This window comes from Limulus polyphemus, unplaced genomic scaffold (genome assembly GCF_000517525.1).
Source record: "Limulus polyphemus unplaced genomic scaffold, Limulus_polyphemus-2.1.2 Scaffold976, whole genome shotgun sequence".
NCBI classification, from domain to species: domain Eukaryota; kingdom Metazoa; phylum Arthropoda; class Merostomata; order Xiphosura; family Limulidae; genus Limulus; species Limulus polyphemus.
In genome coordinates, this window is record NW_013666586.1 from 253,688 (window position 1) to 271,109 (window position 17,422).

General features: G+C 34.4%; 1 protein-coding gene across 2 annotated transcripts in view; it reads right to left on the reverse strand.

The window, feature by feature from the left end:
• The window catches only part of LOC106461517 (MIT domain-containing protein 1-like), a 54,173-nt gene that overhangs the window by 1,836 nt on the left and 34,915 nt on the right, over positions 1–17,422 (reverse strand). For both annotated transcript variants that reach the window (XM_013921342.2, XM_022388503.1), the window contains 2 exons: positions 14,330–14,416; positions 13,626–13,738 (listed from right to left, as the gene is read on the reverse strand). In XM_013921342.2, coding sequence (XP_013776796.1) covers positions 13,626–13,738; positions 14,330–14,416 — 200 coding nt within the window. The remainder of the gene's footprint in view (positions 1–13,625; positions 13,739–14,329; positions 14,417–17,422) is intronic.

Sequence of the window (17,422 nt, forward strand, 5' to 3'; positions counted from 1 at the left end):
AAATCAACAAAAATACAGAAGAAAGCTGTCGCCTGATTTACCAGTCCTGTACAAGGAAATCTTCCAGTGTCTATGCAAGTATGATTTGCATCTAATAAATGTTGTGTTTCAATTAACACCATGTGTCCAGTGTGTTTAGTTTCCGAGTTCATACTCAATCATTTAGTTGAACTTGGATACTTCACTGTTTCCTGATCAATCCTCCAATTACAAAGTGGACTTATCTAATACTCACACAAAAATCAGTTTCACTTGAGAATACCACAATCATACATCTTCCATGGACTAGTGCTTTTAGGTTGCTTAGACAGACTATTGCAAACTTGTCTACAAACGTGTAGTGGGCTTTGGAAAGCATGCTATGAGAAAAGAAAGAAATCGAAAGTAATCAAAAGCTTTCACATAAAAGTATGTCATTTAAAGATGAAGGAGTTATAGCCAAGGTACTTATCATTGTATCATTACTATATATCGTGAATACATCTATGTATTTACAAAAACCAGGACTTATTCACTACAAATAAACATTATTAATTACTTTAAACGGGTTTTACACACTGTATAAATGTTTTTGTACACTCATATTACCAGGAAAAATTATAAACTCCTGACTATATCAAGAAAATAAAGTACATAAAACTTCTAGAACACTAAACTTAAGAAGCTTTTTGTGTATAACATCTTGACTGATATAAAGCTACCAATCAATCTTGCATAACATCCTGACTAATTTAAAGCTACCAATCAATCTTGCATAACATCCTCGCTGATTTAAAGCAACCAGTCAATCTTGCATAACATCCTCGCTGATTTAAAGCAACCAGTCAATCTTGCATAACATCCTCGCTGATTTAAAGCAACCAGTCAATCTTGCATAACATCCTCGCTGATTTAAAGCCACTAGTCAATCTTGAATAACATTCTGGCTGATTTAAAGCAACCAGTCAATCTAGAATAACATCCTGACTGATTTAAAGCAACCAGTCAATCTAGAATAACATCCTGGCTGATTTAAAGCAACCAGTCAATCTAGAATAACATCCTGGCTGATTTAAAGCAACCAGTCAATCTTGAATAATATCCTGCTGATTTAAAGCAACCAGTCAATCTTGAATAACAATCTTGGCTGATTTAAAGCAACTAATCAATCTTGAATAACATCATGTCTGATTTAAAGCAACCAGTCAATCTTGCATAACATCCTGGCTGATTTAAATCAACCAGTCAATCTTGAATAACATCATGTCTGATTTAAAGCAACAAGTCAATCTTAAATAACATCCTAGCTGATTTAAAGCAACTAATCAATCTTGCATACCATACTGACTGATTTAAAGCTACTAACCAACCGTGTCTAATTATTATCCGCGACTTTATAAATGATAAATCACTCGGGGAACGTGCAGCTCACGTTATGCTATCAAATAACATTACCCACGAGCTGCTCACGTGCGTGCCTCGGTTACACTTAACGACTACTAAATGAAACGTTCTACTCACTTGTAACATTTAGTTACACTTAACGACTACTAAATGAAGCTTTCTACTCACTTGTAACATTTAGTTACACTTAATGACTACTAAGTGAAACTTTATATTCACCTCTGACATTTAGATACATTTAGAAACTACTAATGAAACTTTAAACTTACTCTTACATTTAGATCCACTGAGTGACTACTAAGTGAAACTTTGTAATCACTTCTAATATTTAGATGCATTTACAGGTCAAATTATTTGCATAACTTAAATCTTCAGGTTGTACAGAACAATTGTTTCCATATGTGACTTGGGCTATTTCAAATGGTTTTAGAAGTATACTTGATCTAATTAGACATCTATATAAACCTGAATATACTAGATTTTGGTTTTCAAACGAGACCCAAAACTCAAGCGCTTTCGAATAATTCACTATTCAAAAGTGCTCAAGTTTTGGGTTTAGTATGAAAACCATTACAAATTTTGTATGTGATCCTGTGTGCTAACTTTTTAACCCCAGGTACCCTTTACTGCGCATGACACAAGGTTTTAGTATCTTACATTCAAAATTTTATTAAACTACTTTTTGTTTATGTTATACCAATTAGAATAGCATAAAATCTTAGCTAATAATCCATATTGTAATAGTATACACGTTATAAGTTCTTATTTCTACAAGGCAATATTTAAAAAAATCCTGAATTTCCACTATTGTGACCCCCTTGACACATTTTCTCTTAGCATGTCATCATCCCTATTTTATCCACCATCCCTCAAAAAGAATATGAAAGTAAACATAAAATACTCTCTATAAAATTGTTATTGCTCAAACAAACTATAATTCTGTAGCCTTCAATTTTGTTTGGCTACAGAGCTATCGAATAGAAAATCAGAACCCTCATGCCACACCCACCTGTCACATCCACTCTTTTAAAATCGTTAATAGTTCTCTCTTGCGTTTCATTATATATATATTACCTATAACCAATATAAAGTCAAGGTTTTCATCTATCAAATGATGTATTGTGAAACGTTATGTTCTGAACTGTTAAATGTCAATTTCATTCAGAGAATGAGCAACATTCCCATGGGAAAGTTAACAACTAGCTTGGATGAATTTGTAACGGCTCTTATCGCATAGTTAGAAAGCCCAGCAAATTTTGAGAAGTGAGTGAATTTGTCTACTTTTTGCATGTTATTAGTCTATATTCTTTGGTGAATGATTTAATTAAATAAAAATTAATAAGAGCATTATTATCTGTAGTATAAAAATTTAGGGTTAATTCTCTTCGAAAACCTGAAAGCAAGAAAAAAGAAGATTGGGTAAGTACTATATTTCTTGTTTTTCATATTTATTCTTTACTTATTATTATAAAATTAACTAAAATCTAAAAATATGGATCTTTTAAAGTTATTTAAGACTAGATTACATGAAATAAGTAATAATAATAATATAATTAAAATGGTTCAAAACTTTCTACTCACTTGTAACATTTATAAGACAGACCAATGTTCTGTCAAAACATGTAGTATGTTCCAACATCAATAAAATTCTTCCTTATGCTTATAAATCATTGTTTGCTTACCTGTTGCTATATTAACATAATGTGCTTCCTTACTCAAGTATACATATGTGATAATCTAATTTCTGTACTTTCAATGAGCAGGATTGAACCTGACACTTCTTCAGTGCTACCTACACCAACTAAGCTGTAGTCTTAACCCAGTACCAGTTCCCATAAGGCACTTTTTAACAACTCAAAGTTCCACATGTTACAAAATAGCACAAAACTTCTGCAACATAATCACATGCACTATGCCAATATATATATTCATGTTTGTGTGTCTGATAAAACACGACACAATATTGACCAGTATTATCAGGTAGTGAGACACTAGACATTGTACGTCTTGTATGTGTAAACCTATGCTTTTCAAACTTAACCCTATCAAAATGCTACATGTAAATTACTAGTAGGTTACGTAACTCTCATGAAATTTCACTATAAAAATAAAATTAGTGGATAAAATTGTTTGAAATTTGACAAGAACTTTCTTAAAAGTATGAAGTTTCAGAAAAATAATTAATTTTGATTTTTCTACTACTTCTTATAAAAATTCGTTATTTAATGTAGTTATTTGCACTCAGACTCTGAATAGTTCACGTGCAAGTTGATTTTCATCTTGAATATAAAAATATTATTTATTATATTACAGTTTTCACATTTTATTTGCATAATCTCTAGAACCTCCTAAATGAATATCAAGTTTTTTTTAAGGTAAATAATTTTATTCTATTTTCCATTTCATCTATTGCATCACTAACTTAGCTAATATCATCAACATACAGTGCAATGAAATGTTTAAAACTAAGAAATGGAAATATGTAATTACCTTCATAGAATAGTCTTAAAATATCTTCTTTTTAAAGCAAATAATTTTATTCTATTTTCCATTTCATCTATTGCATCACTAACTTAGCTAATATCATCAACATACAGTGCAATGAAATGTTTAACACTAAGAAATGGAAATATGTAATTACCTTCATAGAATAGTCTTAAAATATCTTCTTTTGGTCATATGCATGATTTCATGTTTTAATATCTTCATTAATAGTTTAATTTAATCTTTTATTATTTATGTCAACACACATCAACAGGTGCACACAGGCAATATAATGTTTACATCGGCAGAGACGATTTAGCATCCAGCAAAATTTTGTTTACACTTGTAACTTTGTGAACAATTGTTTAGCAAGGCAAAGCATAGAATAAACTTATCAAATTATTAAACCTTTCAAATATGAATTTTAAAACACAAACAATACATATTTAACTAAAATATAAAAGTAAATCCTAAATGAAATTTAACTGTCTATCAAACTAATATGTATCAGGTGAGAAAAACAGCAAAGCGCTAAGGATAACGATGCTCAACATTATACTTGGGAATTGTAAGCCTACACAGTTAAAGTTAACATTGCAATAGGAAGAAGTTAATTTACAGAAAATATTCTGCAAAATTTGTTCATTTTATTGGTTATAAGCATGCCAATCATTTTAAAACTGTTGCTTTGACCACAGTACTAGTTATTTAACCAATACTTAGCTATTTATATACAAACATTTCTAATAACTTTCTATACTTCAGGTGCTTTAATTATGTGAAATTTTAAAAGGTTTCATTAATCTTCTTATATGTTGTCTTGCTTGCCTGGTAAAATAGAATTACTGTCAGTTTTTAGGTATGGGCCATATTGTTTACAGTAGATGTTTGTGACTTGTTGGCAATAAATTTCAACAGTAAACAAACAGCACACAGTCCACTTGTTTTAAAATAATATATTAAAACAATTCAAACATATCTACAAATGTTCATTACACTGCTGGTTATCACAGTTGTATCCAGTGCTTTAAATAATTCTCTATTTATTTTTTTTATCGAAGTCCACGCTGGTTCAGTTAATTTAGAACACAATTTGACAAGACAAATTATTCTCCCTGCTGTGTTATTACAGTTTGTGATCATTTCATTTTGAAATCACCACTATTACAGTTGTATCCAGAGCTTTAAATAATTGTTTCTTTTTTTTTTTGTTCAAAAGTCACACAGGCTGGTTCAGTTACTTCAGAACACAATTGAAAAAAAAAATGTCTTCTCTACTCTGTTATTACAACACAATCTGTGACAATTTTACTTTAAAAACGTCCACTATACACTCTTATGGCTACTCTCACAATCCTGCAGTCTAGATCTATCTCGAACTACATTTTGGACACATATTTATACCCCAACAGAAATCTAGAATGTTCCATACACTACTAGATATTATTATGCAATAATACTCAATTAAAACATTGAGAAAAACTGAAGGTTCTAGTAACATGACACAATAATATAACAATCACCAATTCATAACTAGTAAACTACACAACGTACGATTCATATATAGTTAGTAAATAAACTAAATTTAACACTATTGCTATATAACTATCTAAATTAAAACTCTCACATTAAACTTGAACAAAAATAGTCATATATATCTAACAGTTATTAATGCAAACCTGAATATTAAAGGTAAATGGTTAAGCTTTGAAAGCCCATTTCTTTCTTGGAGTTATAGACTTGTAGTGGTTAGTCTAAAGACAAGAGTTGTGTAGTATAAACTTTCAGAAACATTTATATGAATGTAATAATCTTCAAATATTTTAGTACTTTGACTGGTTGGTTAGTTTTGTAGCTAGAAGATAAACTTTGATGGACAAAAAATGACACTTAGTCACCTTACTCTTTCTTATGTTAATCTATCTACATCAATCAACCTAATTACATACCTGTAGATTAAAACCTGGATTGTTTTGTCCTTTAGGAATATAGAAATTATTCTAATATTACTGTTTACATCTGATATTTACTGTATATAATTTAAACTGATGATTTAACTCTGTCCACATGGGCTCCATCCGAGTTCGTAAGCATTTTGTATTCATTATAGTTTCCATTCCTTAACTTTTAATACAATAAGTGTTTCTTCACAAAATTTGGCAGACTTTCAGTAAACATCACAAGACTACAAAATTATAATTTTTAATTAAGTATTTTTAATAAAGATTTATCTGTGAATATATCGAGTAGTTTTGTTTACTAGTCCATGTGCAAAGTAATTTTCATGTTAAGTTTTAAAACATTTTAATCATATGAAAATTTTCAAATTTTATTTGTATAATCTTTAAAAATTCCTAAATAATTATAAAATGTTGTTTTTCAATAAAAATTTATACTTTATCTTATTTTCTCTTCACTAACTCTATATATGAAGTTGATCATTCTGACCAACCTCGTGACAACCAAAACAAATATTAGAAATAAATCTAAGTTACCCTTTTTCTTTCTAGAATGACTAAATTGTAACATGAAACTACATTTGTTTATCTTAAATAGCTTTAAACTAATAACAGTAAACATATGTTTATAATTAAATTTTATGTTTTTACTGCCCTTTGAATCATGACTAAATTAATATTCCTGCCATAAAATTTGTTGATCGACTACCAAACATGGAGCTCATGTTACCTTATTGAATTCCATAATGCACAGGCTACTCACTAGCATATCTCGTGAAAATGTTTTTATTACTATTACTCTTTATCTTACCTAATCTAATCTAAAAAGTTTCTAATTTTTTACATTTTAGTTACTTTTATAATAATACATGAAGAATACACATGAAAAACAAATAAAGTTATTACCTGGGTCATCATTATTTTGGTGTCAAAGACACTTAACCCTACTTTTTTATACTAATGGTACTACTGCACTAAATAATTTCTTATTTAATTAAATAATGGACCAAAGAACAAATAATTATAACAAGCAAAAAGCAGAAAATGTCCCATAACTATCACAGTTTTTCTGACTTTCTAACTATGCGACAAGAGCCATTAAAAATTCAGCTAAGCCTGTTGATGTGTTTCCCTTGGGAATAAAGATTGAACTAGAAGCGAAATAGACAATTCTCTGTACAGAAAACAATGTAATATAATACAACATTGGATAGATTAAAAGTTATAATTTTCCTATGCTGAAAATTTAATTCCTGATAGGTACTTACCTCCTCTTACAAGATTAGCTATTCTCGTTCAGTGCTGCCCTCTATATGCGAACATTTTTTTTACACAAGCCTTGCACTCCCCCCCTTGTTGGAATTATATATTCCAATGTGTCTCTCATGCAAATCATCTATTAACCAATAGTAGCATAGTATGCTCCCTGACTCCCTCTACACTCCTCTACTAAACCTTCACTTCAAAGTTTGGCAGAAGGTGTGAGCACCGGAGAAATGAGGAGGAAGGATGGGAAGTGTGAAAGGAGGTAAGTACCTATTGGAAATACATTTTCAGTATAGGAACTTACCTCCTATCACAAGATTAGCTAGAATCCAACATTGAGGAGGTGGAGGGCCCGGTGAGAGGGAATAACAGAAGCACCTCCAAAAGCATCCAAAGGATACCCTCTGACCATGAGAGAAAGAAATCCGAAGATCAGAGGAGGAAAACCGCACCATTTTTGAGCCAGGTATACTCTTTACTATTTTGTATAATTCATAAAACACATGGGCAGAAATTGCGAGGTGTAGAGTGGCTAGGGCACGTCGGATCACACTCGGCAAGGCAACTACATCCAACACCTCCTCTATGGGGTACAGACATCCACATGAGGATCATATCATCTTCACCTACAACCCAAGGATTGGGAATTAAGATCCATTCCAATTCCTGGATCATCACTCTAAAACAATCCAGGACTGGCCATCCGGCATCGAGAGGGTGGATTCAACTTGTGCAAGGACTTATATTGATTGGTTTACTTGAATCCAACACCTCAATGCTGGGAACCACCATAAGATGAGGGCTCCCAATCAAAAGGGATGAACCGCATGTGCAACGGATAAACTCCATGTGGTATTGAATGTGTAACAAGAGGCCACATCAACCATTATGGTGATGGATCAACTCAACTGTATGTGTAAATGAATAGTAAGAGGTCATGTTAACCAGTTCGGTGATGGATCAGCTCCACAGTAGCAAAAATAACATAAGGAGGCCATGTCATCTTGTAAAGAGACGGATCAACTCCAATGGTTGTGGCTACTATTGAATATGTAAATATTATCAGGAGGCCACGTCCATCAGCAAGAGGAAGCCACATTACATCTATACCAGCAGAACACCATCACCCTGCTTTCAACTGAATGGTTATAGCCAACTTGATAGTGGAACCCATTCAAGGACGAGAGAGCATGAATCAACATGGCTTACAATGTGGATTTTCAGTGAAAGAATACCTGGTCAAGCACCACTCACCACAGAGCGGGATCCATGTGAAAGATAGGAAATAAAGAAAGTCCCATGAAAAAGAGGAAAAGGAATAAAACTTACCAGTTAAAGTTGCACCAAAGCCACAGGTGGAAGATGAAACCCTGATGCGGAGGAAAGCACAATGTGATGAAGATAATGGGAGATGAACTTACTGGGCATGCCAGCTTGGAGAATCTCCTCCAACAGAAGACAAAGATGAGAAGCAAGGGAAAATGTGAGATGATGAAATTGATTGGAGGACACATTGAACTAGGTATGGCAGGAAGAAGGTAAAGAGGAGTAGGCCAAACTGACCAGAAGGTGGACGCAATTCGTAATGGTAGAAGGGGAAAGAACCATGAAGGGAGGAGGATTGCCAGTAAATAAGAAGATGATTGCGTGTACCCCGGAAGGTAGCTGTACGTGCAATATAATACCATATGACACTGACAGGACACAGTAGTCTATTGGGGTCCGTCCAAGGGTAAAGTTGGGAGATAGAAGAAAAAGAGGATCAACCTTCTCAAGTTGCCAAGGTGGGAGGCCTTTGAATCTGAAAGGAACGCATGAGCATAGTGAGAACAGGGGAAGTAAAAACCCCATGGTATCTGGAGAAATGGAAGGTATGGCAAAGAGCTGCCCTATATCCAGAAATTGCAGTGACCAAAGAGCCAGGTGAGAAATTCCAGCATCTGAGCCACTGAAGGCTTGGTGGCAAGAAATTCCATGCCAGCAGACCAAAAGCAGAAGACCTTCCACTTGTGCTGGTAAACTTTCATGGAAGATAGACGAATGGAAGTAGCAAACAGGGAAACAACTCGACAAATTGAACCTCCATGCCAAGAACTGGACAAAAGCCAGGTTTGAGGATGCAGAATGGGGGGGGGGGGGTCGAGGTTGATGCAGAAGGGAGGGAAACAGTGGAAGATGGACAGGTGGTGAAAGCCTCTGAAACCAGGTTTGTGCTGCCCAATGGGTGCAATCAGGAGGACCTGACAAGGAGTGGAGTGTACCAGAGGAATCATCTGATGAAACAAAGGGGTGGGAGGGTACACATAAATGTATTTATGATACCAATCCAGGCTGAAGGCATCGACAGCTAGAGCCTGTGGATGCGGGAAAGGTGACCAAAAGAGGGGCAACTTTGTATTGAGCCCTATGGCAAATGCATCCAATTGGGAAGAAACCCAAAGGAGACAAAGGTCTCTGAAAACAGTCACATCTAATGATCACTCCAAGGGATAGTCAGTCCAAACGTGAAAGACAATCCACTACAAGATTGAAAGCACCCAGCACATAACAAGTGAGAAGACAAATGTGATGTGCCTGGGCCCAGTATAGAAGACCCAAGGTCCAGAAACAAATATTGTTAGACTGGATGCATCCTTGGTGGCTGATATGAGCCACTACGATAGAGTTGTCAGAATGAACCATCACCAGGCATTGACAGGCAAGAGAAAGGAAGTGAGATAACACCCAATGAACCACCAAAGTTTTTGAAAAAGGAATATGCAAGATAAGTTCTTCTGCTGACCAATGGCCCAAAGCTTTATGGTGATTAACCCAAGCCCCCCCATCTCTGAAGGAAAGTGTCCGTGAAAAGACACTGGGGAGGAAGTGGCACACCCGTATGGGCTTTGTCGAGCCACCACAGCAGATCTACTCCCAGGGAAGGAGGATGGAAAATGGTGGTGGAAAGAGGATCCCATTCAAGGTTCCATTGTTCATGAAGTGTTCATTGCAAACATCTCATATGGGTGCAACTGAGGGACACCCATTGTCCCCAAATGCAATAGAACCTCTTGATCAGTAAGTGACCGAGCTGAGACGACACAATGAACTAAAAGGTCTATAAAAGTGAGGTGTAAAGGAGAAGGGAGAGTTCGACTGATGTTGGTGTTGAAGAAGACCCCCAAATGCCCTAAGTATTGGGTGGGTCGAAGGATGATTTCTCCAATTTTATCAACCAGCCCACTTGACCTGTCACAAAAAGGAGTTGATGAGTTTTATTGGTGGACTCCTGCTTGGAATGAGCTAGAAATAGCCAATCATCTATGAAATGTAGAAACTGCAACCCCAAAGTATGCATATGACGAGAAAAGGCCAGAACGACGAGACAAAACATGTATGGAGCCGAGGCATGTTTGAAGGGGAGAGCCCGAAATTGGTAAACCACCCCGAGATGAACAAACCAAGGATAAAGACAGAATTGAAGGGTTATCAGGAAGTGGAAATAGCTATTGGAAACATCCATTTGTGTCATCCATAATTCTGGGGAAAATGCCCATCTCAGAGTGAAGAAGGACTCCATAGTGAACCTGGGAAGTGCGATGAAGCAGTTGAGGCATGACAAATTGATAACCAATTGCCAATCCCCGGTTTTCTTAGGGATCACAAAAAAGACGGGAGTAAGACCCTTCCAAGGGATTGTGAACCGGTTTGATGGCCCACTGCAAAATCAAATCCTGAACTGCTTCTTATAGACACTGGCGATTCAGGGGGAACTTGAGGAGGTGGAAAAAAACAGAAGGCGGGGAAAGAAACGTGAGAATGAGTCCCTCTGACAAAGGCGAACCAGTGAGGAAGAATATCCAACAAACATGCTTGTACAAGCCCTGAACCCACCAGGTAGTCACCGGTGCTGTTAATGACGGATGATACGTCGGTGATGACCTCGATGAAAAGAAGTACCTGGATCTGAAAGAACAGGTAAAGAATGGGAATAGGTGGCATGGAAGGCTCTAGTCGAGACAAATGGGCCACAAAAGTTGAAAGGGTGGACTGTAGTTGGGTGGATGGTACCTGCAGCTCAGTATCGTCAGGGGCAGTGTCAAAGACATAATGTCAAAGAAAATAAGCAAGACATAAATCCCTCAGATAAGTGGAGGGTAAATTATCATAAGCTTGATTGCAGTCCCTACCGATAAGTTCCCAACAATAAAGAAACCACATATGTAACGACAGAGCCAAGGAAGGAATATGGGCCAAAGTGGAAGAGAAAAGGTGAAGTGTATCAGCAGAAAATCCCTCTGAATTTCTGTGGTAAGTCTCTGAGAGGAGATGTATAGAAGACAGATACCAGAGAAGGGTAGTGAGGATAAGATGAAGGCAAAAGTATTGACCATGTGTGAGACTAATATTAGATTCAGAAGCCCCCCCCCCCCCAAAGAGATAATAAGGAACCCAACAACTGGTGATCCAAAAACGGATAATATACCATTAAGCAAGGGCGTACTGATCAGAGGTTCTCATGGGGGTGTGGCATATTGATCCTTTCACCTAACTGGGAGAGAAAGTGATCCACATGGACCCGAATATCAGGAGAGAGAGGAAATATCAAAAATGGTTGAGAATGGTCATGCAACAAAGAAAGACGAGGGGAATAAGACATAAGGGAAAGAGATAAAACATTACAAACCTGAGATACAAAATCTATGGAAGCTGAGGAAGGCCTAAATGAATCGTCTGGCTGGAACTGAGAAGGAACGTCAAATTTGGGAGGAGGTAAAAGATGATCAAAATCGTCGTCATGCTGAATAATGTCAAGACTCTGAAGGAGCTCAGGCGACATCAGGGGACAAAGGGTGACCCAAGTAGTGTTCATTCTCTTGATGAACAAAATCAGAAAGATCCACAGTCGGGTTCCCTGCATCTTAGGCCTGAGATTGGTGATTGATGTGACCCCCCAAGTGGTAATGTTGACTTCGGAATTCATAACTCATGAAAACTGCACAAAAATGTCTAGTGCAGAAAAGCAATAATAATAAACTGGGAGAAATGTGGTAAAGTATAACAAACTAAAAATAGAACCACTTCAAACGAAAATCAAAAATATGTCACATGGAAAGCATGAAGCACAAAAGAAAATATCTGTGCTCAAAAGATGCCAAATAAGAAGTGAAGGTTCAGTAGAGGAGTGAAGAGGGAATCACATGAGCATACTATGCTACTATTGGTTAACAGATGATACATGACGATTTACATGAAAGACACATTGGAATGTACTAATTCCAACAAGGGGGAGCACAAGACTTGTGGCATGCATAAAGAAAATGTTTGCATAAAAGAGGGCAGCACTGAACAAGAATAGCTAATCTTGTGAGAGGAGGTAAGTGGTATTGGAACCTTGGATTTCTATTGTTAGAAATAATATAGTATCAAATGTCAGAGAGAACTATTGGCAATTTCTGAAAGAGTGGGCATGGCAAGTGAGGTATGATTTTCTGTTTTATGGCTCTGTAACAAAATAAGATTGAAGGCTATAAAAAATATACTTTGCCTGAGCAATGACAACATTATAGTGAGTAATTTCATACTTCTTGGAGGGGTGGTAAATAAATTAGAGAAAAGGGAATACCTAGAGAGCAAATGTCACAATTCTCATACTATGGGAAATTGTTTTTTTTATGTTGCCTTAGAATTAAGAACTTAAAACTTGTGTTATAATTTGGATTATTAGCGATGTTTTCATGCCAAGTTTACATACCAAGATAAGAAAGTAGTTCAACTAAATTGTGAATATAACTAAAACCTGACATGCACACAAAATGATGCCCGTTTTGAAAGAGTTAAAAGTATTATGCCTAATTTTCATGTTATTCTCACTTGAGAAAGCAATTTTTTTTTTTATTATTATTTAGTGATCAACGCAACTAGATTGCCCAAAAGAGCATCGCATTACAGGAAAAGGTACACAAACAATGTATAACTTTCCTTCAAGACAAACACACACCCTTCTACTACATTAACATTAATCTTGGTCTGCAAAGGTTAAAAAAAATAGAAAAACCAGCTTTTCCCAAACTGCTTAATTGTTTTAAAGATGAAAATGCACCAGCTACTGAGTGCTGTAAGAATAGGAAATCTTGATAGTTATATTGCAATATCAGCATTGAGTGAAAGAGTAAAGAGATGAGCTTGACAAGTACTGTGTACACCGGGGGTGAAAAAATACAACCCATGGGCCATCTAACATTTCTCTCCTGCCCACCATCACTACCTGAAATTGTGAAAAGAACATAGTGGGATATTTATACAATTGATGTTAAGGTAATTTAATTAATATAGTACAAATGTGTGGCCCGTGACAACTTACCAAAATTTGTGAAGTGGCCCCCCTGCAAACATTATTGTCCACTCCTGGTGTACACAGTATTGACACATGGTACTAACTGTATTGATCCACTGTGACAGAAAAGACTCAGGTATAGAATTTCTCTCTTAACCAAAACTTTTTGATGTTATCTAATAAAACAATCAACTACATGACAGAAAGCAGAAAGTTACCTGATCTCCCTGTCATGTAAAGTCATGGAGTACTTGACTGTGAGGACAATTTTGTGTTTCTTCAAACTTTCTGTTAACTGTGTAAATCTTTTTTCTTGTGCTGTTGGTTCATGCTAACCAAAATAATATTCATTATAAATAACAGCAAATATACCGCTAAATGTTCTGCAACACAATAAAACGTTCACATTTTAACCATCCTTAGTTTACTGTCTTTAAAGGAGTTCTGCATAATAGTGTTCTTGGAGAAACATTCAGGCAATAATTAATTTAATAATTAAATGATTAGAAACCTATAAACAAGATATTAAAGAACAATTTCTTATAATCTTATGAAAAAGCAAATCCTTCAACTTAAATCAAACCTATTTACAAGAAATCTTGAATCAGTATAAGTAAGTGTAAAATAATGATTCTGTTTTATGCAATAAAACAACTTTATTAATTGCTGGTTTAACCATTGGAATCAGTCAGTAATAACGAAAACTGAAAATTACAAAATAGTATGCAAGTTAAAATACTTCATATTACTACTACTGCAGCAAAGTAACTGACAATTCAAATCTGGCATTTTTTTTTTGTAGAATAATGTCTTTAGTTTATTTATAGCAATAAATCACTGTGTACTTCCCTATTACTATGAATAAAAGTTAGAAGTTCAACTAAAATGTAAGATATTTTTATGCTGAAACAACCACACTTACTTCTTCTCTTCCAGTTAATAGCATTATTTCCTGTAAATCAGGGCACCTTTTCACCAAAAGCTCACAGAAACGTAGAAAATTGTGGGTCTGTAAACAGATTTATATAAATTAATCCATAACTCCAAAGATGCTTTTAGAATTTATAATTTATTCACTGAAACAAACTGCTAAAACAAACATATAAAATTATTCAACTTTACTTAGTCACAAAATACTTTTAAAATACACATGTATAGTGATAGTTTTTGGACACATAAATAAAGAAAGTCACTTTTATTAGATAATAAAGGCCAGTTTAATCCAATGCATTCATAAAATATATGCAAACTCACCTTTCTGATAAAGCTGTTATATATCACTCTTTGTATTAAAAACTAACCTTAATCAATACAGAACCTAACATATCTTATTGCTAATTCACTATGATTTCTACAATTATAATTTTAAGTAATAAAGTTCAGGTATAACATCCTCACACAATTTATTTAACAAGGAATTGAATATTTAATTACATACAAAATTTGTTTCCTATTACAAAATTATTATTAGCAGGAACCAACAACTAAACCTTCTTGTTTTTCTATGCTCACATGTCTCTAATTTCAATTGTCAGATCACGACTGCTAATTCCAGATTTTACTAACCGAGTTTAGTAAATTATCATGAGGTTCAAAAGCAAATCTCATTCATATATAAATTACAAGTTCAAACTCTTTGTTTTTAACTCAAGTTTGTGTATGTGTTTATATATGTATATGTAGAGAAAATCAATACTTAAACAGTCAAACAAAATCAAATCAAAAGAAAGACTGCATTAAAAACAGCATGTCCAAACCTGTGATAAATGACATTTTACTAAATAAAACAAGCCCAAACAAAAATTTAAAATAAGCTTTAAAAATATTTTGGTAAAGATTCCATTGTCAGTCCTAGTTGTCACCATAAAGTCATAGTGAATAATGCCTGTGGTAATAGCTCCCAAATATGTTGGGGATATTCCATCTATAAGACAAAATCCAAATGATGATGTTAAACTAGCCAGTAGAAAATCAATTAAGGGTGAGGAGTTGAGTACTTACACCCACAACGTCTCAAGTCCTACTGCCCTTCACTGTCTGCAGCCAGTTGTGGGACAACAGTTACCCTTAAAAGTTCTTATACTTCCTAAAGTAGAAATGAAACCACCCTACATGAAACTCCCAACCTCTAAATCAAACAAAATAAAAATAAATGATCTTAAATAGAATTACAAATCCTACCTTAATAGTTTTTATGTGGTTCATACATTCCCAACCTCCTCCCTTTTTTCTTGAAAATTTATTCAAATATAACATGGGAAAGCCGAGACAAGCCAGGCTAATTGAAGTTAGTCTTTCCATCCCAGTATATTGAATTAAGTTATAATTTTTTATCTAGCTACTTAAAAGTAGCTAATCTCTAATTACACAAAAGGTATTTTCCGTATCAAAAGTATATTTTTTAAATATTTTCACATTTATTATACTGTAAAAAATATTTTCTAATAGTAAGAGTACCTAACTGATAAAACTATGTATTCTAATCATTACAAGTTTTTATTTAATAATACTGCATAGTTCTAGTTAGACTGGTGCATTAATTTAGCTAAATCATTTACTGGGTTAATTTTTGGTTCTAATCTTTTAACTCACTTTCACCAGAAGTTAACAATAAAATATAATTATCAAACAGTCTTATACTGTCAGAAACATGCATTTCACTTATTCTGAGACTGTCCTGTGTATAACCTTTGTTTTGTGTCAAAATTACTAACCAGTGATGGACATGTTCTTTATTTTTATTCTTAGTATTTTCATTCATATTTCACAAACAAGTTCTTTGTTTCTTTACTCAGTAATTTCATCCACAGTTCATTATATATGTTTTTGTTTCTTTTATCAGCACTATCAGTCCCTTCATGGGTACGTTCTTTGCTTCTTTTCTCAGTAATTCAGTCACATTTCATGGACTTGCTCTTTGTTTCTTTTCTCAGCATTTTCATTCATATTTCACAAACATGTTCTTTGTTTGTTTGCTCAGTATTTAGTTACATTTCATGGCCATGTTCTTCGTTTCGTTTCTCAGTACTATCAGTACCTTCATGGCCATGTTCTTTGTTTCTTTTCTCAGTACTATCAGCCCCTTCATGGGCATGTTCTTTTCTCAGTACTATCAGTCCCTTCATGGGTATGTTCTTTCTTTCTTTTCTCAATACTATCAGTCCTTTCATGGGCATGTTCTTTTCTCAGTACTATCAGTCCCTTCATGGGTATGTTCTTTCTTTCTTTTCTCAGTACTATCAGTCTTTTCATGGGCATGTTCTTTTCTCAGTACTATCAGTCCCTTCATGGGTATGTTCTTTCTTTCTTTTCTCAATACTATCAGTCCTTTCATGGGCATGTTCTTTTCTCAGTACTATCAGTCCCTTCATGGGTATGTTCTTTCTTTCTTTTCTCAGTACTATCAGTCACATTTCATGGGTATGTTCTTTCCTTCTTTTCTTAGTATTTCCATTCACAATTCAAGAAAATGTTCTTTATTTCTTTGCTCAGTACCTTAGTGACATTTCATGGACACACATTTTTCTGCTTCTGTTCTCATTACTATCAGTCCCTTATATATCAACTACTAAGTAAAACTTTCTACTCACTTGTAACACTTAGTTACACTTAACAACTACTAAATGAAACTTTATACTCACTTCTAACATTTACAGGCACATAACAACAACTGAGTAAAACTTCATACTCATTTGTAACATTTAGATGCATTTAGCAACTACTAAGTGAAACTTTACATACACTTCTAACATTTAGATCAATTTAACAACTACTAAGTGAAACTTTACATACACTTCTAACATTTAGATCAATTTAGCAACTACCAAGTGAAACTATACTCATAATATTTAGTTAAATTAGTCACCTACAAAGTTTTCAGGTATGATCACTGAATAAGCAATACAAGGTTTATATATCATTACAAAAACAAAAGGATTAAATGTGATGGAAGTTGTGTCAACAAGATAAAAGTAAAAGTCAAGTGTATGAACAGTGAATAGACATTGCCAAATGT